At 29.8% G+C, this 9,849-nt stretch overlaps 1 protein-coding gene across 1 annotated transcript; it reads right to left on the reverse strand.

The window, feature by feature from the left end:
• Positions 1-3,579: 3,579 nt before the first annotated feature.
• On the reverse strand, positions 3,580-8,277 carry LOC108690464 (sperm-tail PG-rich repeat-containing protein 2-like). The gene is made up of 10 exons (XM_018197769.1): positions 8,166-8,277; positions 7,956-8,077; positions 7,720-7,872; positions 7,238-7,393; positions 6,950-7,171; positions 6,709-6,828; positions 6,482-6,640; positions 4,226-4,379; positions 4,046-4,164; positions 3,580-3,639 (listed from the first exon to the last, which is right to left on the reverse strand). Exons 1-10 carry the CDS (start codon positions 8,275-8,277, stop codon positions 3,580-3,582), a joined length of 1,377 nt encoding a protein of 458 aa, XP_018053258.1.
• Positions 8,278-9,849: the final 1,572 nt, after the last annotated feature.

Raw genomic sequence — 9,849 nt, forward strand, 5'->3', positions numbered from 1 at the left:
TAATGTGACTTCGAAATTACCGATTAGAAAGACCAAATCGTATAGCCTGTGATATTGATGACTTTAGCCATCTGCATGGCTCTTAGCATATATATAGTAGAAAATTGTCCTATTTATATCAATTTTTTATTAATATAGCTATTTTCTATAATTATTAATTTTGAATAATAAATAATTTTGAATAATAATTACATATTGTTTTATCCCGAGAGTTCAATTTTTTAACTTTTAGTTAATAAATAATTGTTATTTAATTAATTTGAAGATTTTCTTATCTTCTCTCATTAGATAGACGAACCATTTTCGAAAATACATTGTAGAAAATATTTTTTTTATCTGATTACAATAAATGCGTTTATTTATCAATGGAAAAGATGTAAATACAGATCTATATGTTAGATCTCAACTTTCTGATATTGAAATTCACGAGCATATATATTATAAATCTGGATATATGTCAAAAGCAGGTTATGACGCAGAGATAATTCATAACGCTTGATTGATTTAATGTGAATGCATAATATGTTGCATAATTAAATATACAGATATTGATTGGTTGGTTTGCCATAATATTTGACTTGAAAATTAAGATTTAAATATTAATATGTTTTTTTGAAGAGAATATCAAGATACGAGGAAATATGAATTAAGAAATTTAATAAGTGAAATTACTACAATTCTTTATGTAATTATATATGAATTTTGATTTAAAATTAAGTACTCGGCATTATCACTTATATTTTTTACTTATTTCTTTAGAAAAAGTACGTGTAATTTCCAAAAGCAGGTTAAAATGATTCTAACATAATTGTCAAAAATTCAAATAATATATTAATTGAATTGTTTTAGTTATATTGTCTCACAATAATATTATATGATCATAAGTTATATTTCTCATTCTCATTAATTATATTAGTAACAAATTATATTTTTTCTTTTGTATTTGAAATGATCGTCTAATAAAATGTTTTACTTTTAATTGTAAGATATAATATAATTTATACATTGTACTGCGTAAAATGTACTGAATATTTTTCACTTTTTATTTTAATTAATTATTTGAAATTTTTTTAAATATAATGAATAAAAATATCAAAGGTTTTAAATATATTTATTTGTATTTAGTAGAATTTAATTATCGAAGAGATATTTTTTTTTGTTTTAGTCACACAAATAATATTTCTTTTTTATATAACATAGTATTTATATTTTTATTGAGTCAATAGTTATTTTTGCTTTCAAATTTGTTACCGATTGAGTATTCTTCTTGTATTTATGATATGTGTCAGCTGCCATGGCATTGGATGATAACCAGATTCACATATATCGCGTAATCCCAAATGGATTCTCTTTTGCCTATAAATTACAGATTACAACTTGAAATAATATCAGTGGTTTATTTATCTCAATGATATACATATTTTTGTTTAATGTATGTACTTCATACCAACCTCATTTATTTTCCGATGCTGTGTGTATTTTTTTAATAAACAGTCACATGATTTTAAATTTTAGTTATTTGTGTATTAGATTTTAAATTTTAACAGGTACATTATAAATTTTCATATAGAATTTGTAAATATTTAATTTTAGTGTAAAATATGACATCATTTGACATTATTTGTGTGTGGCGAAGATTTAATGTACCGAATATTAAAATTTATCAAAGTCTATTGAACGTTAAATATCAATTTATCTTCAATATTATAAGTAATAAGAGCATAACGGCAGAAATTTCAACCGCATAATCTTATATTTGGAAAACATTTGCCTTTCCTTACACATCATTACACTTGGCTATTACAGTTCAGTGAACGTCTTTTACTGAGCATTTCGCTGTATTGATTTTAGTGGCCATCTTTCCTAAAGGTATAAAAAATTGATTGCGTTGCAAATTCTTTTTTTCGTTTGAATATTTATGAAATTTTTATATTTGTTCTGCATATTTGATAAAGTAAATGACTTATAGAGTAACTTAAAGCAATTATAAAAGTTGAAATAATTTACTTGTGAGAATCTTATAATTTATTGTTATTTACATTAAAGAATGTTCTTAATAAATGTTCTTAAAAACATGAAAATGTTTTTTATAATAACAATAAAATAATAAAACATGTTCTTAATAATTGTGTATGATTATATGTGTAAGATTTTTTGAAGGTCATTAAACTTTTTTATTTCACCAAACTAATTTAATTCAATTAATAAATATCAGAGAAAGTTACAATGTTGATATTTTTCGCGAGGTATAGCAAAACAACGAAGAGTTTTCTTCAATCGTCGATGTTGCCAAGGAGTTTGGACCTTATTGATTCTTTGTATGGTCTTTGGTTGACCAAGAGTGACATTAAATGACTTTTTCAAAATAGATGATGTAATGTATGGATGTATCTACATAAAAATTGTTAATTAATTAAACATATCATAACATTAGTTATTTATTTAACATATATTTAACTGACTTTAAATAAACTGATTCACTTGATAATTTAATCGTTTTTTTTATTGATGTAATTGTAATTTTATTGATGTAATTTACAATGAAATATATTAGTTAAATACGATTAAATTATCATCTAAGATAATTTAATTAAAGTCAGTTAAATATGAATAATTAATATAATATATGAATAATTAGAATCCCTAAAAAAAACTTTTTTAAAAAAAGAAAAAATATACGCCAAATGCATAAAAAAGATTAAATTCTTCTTAATTAAAAACGGATATAAAATAAATGTAATTAGCCAAGTATTTTATTATGCAAGACACATAAGATAGATTGAAAATGACTAAAATTGTCAATATATTAATATAAAATTGTCATTGGATTATAGTGAAGAAAAATCTTGGCATTTTACCAGAGTCATATTAAAACGTAATATCCTAGGACCAATATGTTTTTCATAGTACGAAAATTATTTGCAATACGAATTAATAAAAAGGTTATTATACATACAATATTCTGCAGATATACTCATAAATGAAAACAATAATTCAATGAAGAAGAGATATTAATAATTGCTTATTAATCTTGTAAATTTGTTATCTGTAATGTTTCTATATATCTAAATGTTATCAATATTACATATTATTCCTCTATAATTTATATCACGTCTATTATTTGTAAGTATTATATATTTTTATGTCTCTACAACAAATGTCACTATATATTTTAATTTATAATGTAAATATTGTGTTGAAATAATATTGTATATTCACAGAAGTATAATTAATGCTAACAGGGCATGCCAAGTTTTTTCTTCACTATAACCCATTGACCATTTTATATTAATATATTGACAATTTTAATCACTTTCAGTCTATCTTACGTGTCTTGCGTATCATGATACACAATGACATTTACATCTACATGTCAAGCGATCCGTCAAGTGATCCATTTTATATATTTTTATGCACTTAGCGACGCTACCGCGTCGCTTAATATCTTAGAACATTCATAAATAAGAAATCCGCATTTTTCTAATATCTGCGATTTATGAAGATATTTTATGCACGGATACATCGAAAATACAGCAGACAGAATAATGCAGGATGCTAGCCACAGTGCATAACTGTGCCTCATACATCATTATCTGAAGCATCCGGTATTACTCTCATATGCTGTGAGTATGCAATATCCTGCCATATCATAACTAAGCAAATACTATCGAATGCTTTACAAGTCAGAAGATTAAAAATTGTAATCGATCGCGAAAGCGATCGTTCGGTTGTCATTAAAATATAATAATTTCTCAACGTACAAGATAGAACTAATATAAAATTCATCAGAACAATGCATATATAATTAATTATACAATCGCGAACATCATATATATTGACATACTTTTTATATATGTATCATAATTTTTTTATTTATTATAAGTGATTTTTAATTTTTTAAAGTTCTAAAAACTTAATACTTGATTTTTATTTATTATAAAACTTGTATTGCAAGTATATGTGTATATATGAATAAGTAGATCTTTAATAATAAATTCCATAAAATATATCGATTATATCGATTCATAAATTGAAAAAATCTTACGTGATAATGCAATGGTCCTGGCTTTTTGATATCCATCTTTTTTTCACGAGGAGCAGAATATATCACGCCATTCTTCACGTTCTTTGATATATCTCCCCTGAGATCATAGTGTGCTGGACCTATGCACGCATAACAATAAAAAAAAGCTTCAGACAATTTGATATTTACTCAACATTATACCTGGTACATGGAAATCGTCTTCTGGTATCATTGGAAACCGACTAGCGCGAGAGCCGAAGGGTGGAGCTAATCGTCGACAAAGGAAATCGCATCTATCACGATTAGCTTTGAAGGCTGATAAAACTTCGTAAGCACCTGAATCCGGTACCTCATCCTATCAAAATTGAAAGATAAATGATTTTTAATTGAAATGAATATTGACACATCACTTGATTTTATTTTAAATATTATAATAATTACGAGATAAAATTCATCGTAAGTATTTGTATTTTTATATTCCGAGGCATATTATTCCCGCCTGATTAAATTATTAGAAGAGAATAGAGGAGAGACATGTTTTTCTCTTCTTTATAATTTAATCATTTAATTAATTTAATAATGGAATGGTCGCTGATTCAGACACAAACCTAAGCGCCGATGTTTCCGGCTATTCGCAATTCGCACTACAGAGATAGAGACACCATTGCAGGGATTGGCTCGAATTTCCGGCTCAACGAGCCGGAAGTGATTTCTCTGGGCAACATCGGCCACGCGCTTCTATGTGGAAATGACCTGCAGAGCGCAGCAAAATGTCATTTCCGGCGTACACAGTCACTATTCTTCCCTACATTATGCAAATACAGTTTCCTCGAAAACATCCAACGAAAAGAGGAATATTGCCTGTCAACCATCATGAAGTTTGATCGTTTAGCAAGAAACTGACTGTTAGTAAATAATGTTAATTTAACAGTTGGCATCATATATCAGTGTGTCACCTATAAATTTCACTGACAATTTTGAACTGTTTTGATTGTTTAAGTGAAACGTCAGCTAATCTAAATTACACGAACTCATCGAACACAGCGGAATCAGCAGCAAGTTGCTCGATAGTGACGACTCTATCCTGGCCTATCTATGGACTGCGGCATCGAATCTCGTTCCGACGCTCTCGATTAACGACCAGATTGGATCCTAGCCTCGAATCGCCCCGGGTACAGATGCATCGGTTCGATCCACTGCCATTAATTTCGTCTCCGGCTCTCCTGATTACCTTGTGCTTCCCGGATTACTTGGTTCTACCGAGCCCACAGATTCCCGAGCAAGTCGAAAGAATCTTCGGTCTGACCACAGACTTATTGTGACTACTAGCTCGAATCTTTCACCGTCTTAAGCTTTATGCTCTTAAACGCTATAGGCGAGCAATTTCGACTGCTTTATTTATTACAGCCCTTCTAGATTGGTTAATTCGGCATGATGAATATAAAGCATATATGTATATGTATAAAAATAGTATAATATGTTTTGTCAATATTCTAAATATAACTTTGTTCATATAATTTCTTTTAAATACAAGATTAGAAATCTTGGATGTTAATTTAAAGAAATAATTTATTTATTGCGCATGTATGATAATTGACTTTATCATTATTTAAGCTTTAACAATAATATATTAATAATAATTTATGCAAATTATTGTTAATATATTATTTTGTATGTTACTTTATATTTAGAATATTTCTATGAAAGATCGTCACATTAAAAATGATTTATATCGATTAGAATACATCATCCATAAAATTATATGAAAAATTATATGAAAAATTATTAATAAATTATTAATAAATTGATAAATGAAATATATTGATTTATAAATAAATTTACAGAATTTATTATTATAGTATCATATTTTTATGGTGGTGCTGACACCTCTTAGCGTACTGAGCTAATAGCACATGCATTTTCATTGCATATCGATAAAGTAACATAAAGTTAGGATTGTACATAAAATTAAAACAAGTTTCTGCTCAAAGAGCTAATTGACCGTACGAGTTATGATTCCATTTGAATTAATCAGAATTGAAATAAATAATACGCTACGTTAAGCACATAAAATTATTATATTACTCACATTTTTGCGCATTTTTGGAAATCTATCTACTCTTGATTTGAAGACTGCATGATATATCGGATACTTTTCTTCATTTACTTTCTTCAATACTTGATCTTTCTTCATTACCACATATTTATCATAGTCGCTTATCAATAGTAGTGTTTTGCAAAATTTTATGTAGTCAAACATTTTTTCATATTTATTTTTAAAACGCTTTGCGGATTCAAAAGCTAAAGTTCCGACATCTGTGTGGTAATCTGCAGGACCTGCCCAATTAAAGTAAATTTATGATGTAATTCTAATATATATTTATATATTTATATATATTAATATATTTATGTATCATGTGCATATTAAATGAAAAATTTATTATTTATAATAAATACATAACATATACCTGGCAGCACCTCTTCAGTAATTCTCTTGAAACGATAGTCGAAAATACCAAACGGTGCATGAAGAATAGAACCATAACAAATTTGCGGAACTGTAATTTCATAAGTTCCAGGTCCGGGGGTATCTGGTCGAAAATTCTCCTCGAATCTCTTAAGAGAAGAAGAAGAATAAATCATAATTGTGTTATAATAATTGGAGCAAATATATCGAAACATACCTTCGTAGATTGATTGAATGGCGGCGATTCTACCATGAAAGAGTCACATTTACACAGAATACGTTTATATTTATCGAACACACTTTTTGATAAGCCATAGTGATTGGGAGCTGGAAAGTTCTTTGTAGAAAAGCAAATTTCCATAAGACGATTCTCAGAGATACAAAGGCAGTTTCCCGGCTCGGAGTTTTCCGAACGAACCGGCGACTGCGAAAGTTACAAAGCATGTTCTTAAAATTACTTGGCGTAATTTTTGCTGGCACAAAGCTTCCAAGAAACGTGGCTGCTTAGCGGTGGCTCTTTTCGCTTCCCTAGTTTTCTCGTCGTGGATTTGGGCGGGACTTTTCTTTGTTTCGTGCTCGTAGTCCCCGGGACCCGGGGTCACGGAAGTCCGTTCGTCATCTCTACCCTTCATTCTGCTCCAAAAGTTTCCTTTATACCTCAGAGTGGTAAAGTTTGTCTCCTACGGTATAAATAATCGTTCATGAGATATTTCACAAACGGAAGGCACTCGGCACATTATTCATACCCTTCGAGGAACATCGTAAAAATCGGTTGGCTTATATTCGATGATCGGATTTTTTACAAGTATGCCTCGTTCATTGTAGTCATATCCGCCAACGTCACGTTTCGAAGGAACGGCAAGGCCTGTTGTGAGCAGTCGCGGAGGACGAATCAACCATAGCTAACAAATAGCTACGTTAAATATGTCATTATATTTATAGAGCTAGGGATATAATTATTGTCACTAATACTATATAGCAGTAATAATTATAAAAATGGAGTTTCTAATCATAATTATTTTATCAATTAATTTAATGTAATTATATCTAATTACAAATATCAAACATTTTTTCTCAGTGTAATATTTTCGAATATATTAGGTGTAATAAAAAGAAATCCATTATTTTTCCATTCAATTTCATGGAAAAATAATTTCTTTTTACTACACCTAATATTTACAGAAAATTAAAACAGAAATATATAAATCAGAAAAAATATTTTATTTACTTTGCCTGCGGGACCACGCCAAGTACCCGGATGGGATCTTATTTTTCGAGGCGTTTTTTTAAACAAATCTTTCGGCAAGGTATATTGTGTTGGACTTGGTCCTTCGCACACCTTTTCTTTAAATTTAACATCGGTATAATCAAGACTGCTGCCCTGTAAATTATTGAATCTTAGACAATATCCGCGCATATGCCGATATGGAAGAATTGCAAATAAAGCATGAATAGAGAAAATGCACGTTCTGGTATACGTTTCCGTGGCGCTTCTATATTGTAAGAACCAGGACCCGGGAACTTATGCACATCTTTTGGTATGCCAAGTGTCTGCCTAGCTCCACTCAAAAATGGATAAGCATTGTCTGTGGAATAGTAGTCTATGTTACATAACACACAACGAATGCAAGTTTTACTGAAGAATTCGCGAATGTTGTGCATTATATAAGTTACCCAGATCTCGAACTGGCTTTGATGGATCTGATATATCGTAAGTTCCCGGACCCACTCGAACAGGAGTTGATGTAGCTATTTCCACGAATCTCTCCGTCCTGTCGAATGCCATGCCTTCGTATATACAAAGAGAAAAAAAAATTATTTAAAGTGATTTAAAGTGATTTATAACCTAAACGGATAAAAACTGATAAAAATCCACATTTGAGAACATATCGCGATCGCATGACATAAAACAATATAGGCTGTGTTCTAAATTCACTGCCAACGCTAAAATCTATAATTTACAATTTACATTATGTACACTATATATTTTCAACACTGACAATAAATTTTGCAACACAGTTGTTGAGTCAAATTTTTAAATAATATTATCAACTGGGGTTGTAGCGCAATAATGCCGTTGCGTTTTCATTTTTACAACAAGTATATGTTGTATAATATGTTGATACAAGTATGTTATATGTGATGATCTTATATACGTCTATATTATTTACAATCTCATATTAGATTAAACAAAAAAAAATATTATTCAATTTATAAATACATAGAAAGAATAGTTTTGCTAAAATATTAAAAAATTTAATTAGATACAGATCTGAAAATAATTTCGTTAAATCATCAAAATAATTACATATGATGCTGAAGCTGATTGCTATAATAATAAAACTTTTTGCAGCGTTAACATGAATGATTGTACATAATTGATTTAATAGTTGAACAAATTATTATTACTATTATACAAAACTTGTTATTACAATAAGCTAACCATTTAATTTGTTAGCTGAATATATTTAACTTATTATAGGAAACTTCGATACATCTTAATATTTGAAAAGAGCGAATAAGATAGGCAACAATAATCGCTTTTTTCAAAAATATTAGTGTGTATGTACTAATTAATCTAAAAAATATTTCAATATTTTCAATAAATCGCATGTCGAGAATTCATTTTATTTATATAATTGAATATCACACAATTTATAATCTGATTTCAAATAACTTCGATTTCAAACTGCTAAAAACGTTTTGAACAATTCAAAAATCGCGTCGCGGCATTAAAAAATTTTCCACGCCAGTGGTCAAGTAGGTGTGCAAGACTAAACAGTCAGTCACGACCGAAATTTTGTAGTTACCGATCAGTTAGCATCGCGTCATCGCATCTCACCTGTGCGTAATAAAAAAGCAACAGTTTCGCGTGTGTGTTTCCGCGGTTTGCTTACTCCGTCTCGTACGTCAAATTTCGTGTATTCGGAGTATCGGAATATCGGATTCAGTGATGAATTGTCGCAGAGTGATAATCGGTCTTCTCGTATAACCGCCATCAGCGCGTATCTCGGACATTCGCGATTGATCCGTCGTGTTGTGTCTCGTTCGTTTTTTTAGAAAATGTGCGGACCATATATTCTTCGTATTCTAGTAATATGGAGCACAGAGAACTAAGAAGAGAAATAAGGATTAACGAAGGGGCATTATTTAACAGGGGGAATCGATCGGCGCACGTTCAGCTACCGGTAAGTTTTCGCACTTATTTATTTTTCGACTTGGGTTTTTTCGCATCACATGTTGTTTTGCTGCATGTTTCCCTGAATTACCTGGAATCGTCGGCAAGGGCCGCGTTATCCATCTCTCTCTCTCTCTCTCTCTCTCTCTCTCTCTCTCTCTCTCTCTCTCTCTCTCTCTC

This window comes from Atta colombica, unplaced genomic scaffold, assembly GCF_001594045.1.
Source record: "Atta colombica isolate Treedump-2 unplaced genomic scaffold, Acol1.0 scaffold33, whole genome shotgun sequence".
In the NCBI taxonomy this organism is placed as follows: domain Eukaryota; kingdom Metazoa; phylum Arthropoda; class Insecta; order Hymenoptera; family Formicidae; genus Atta; species Atta colombica.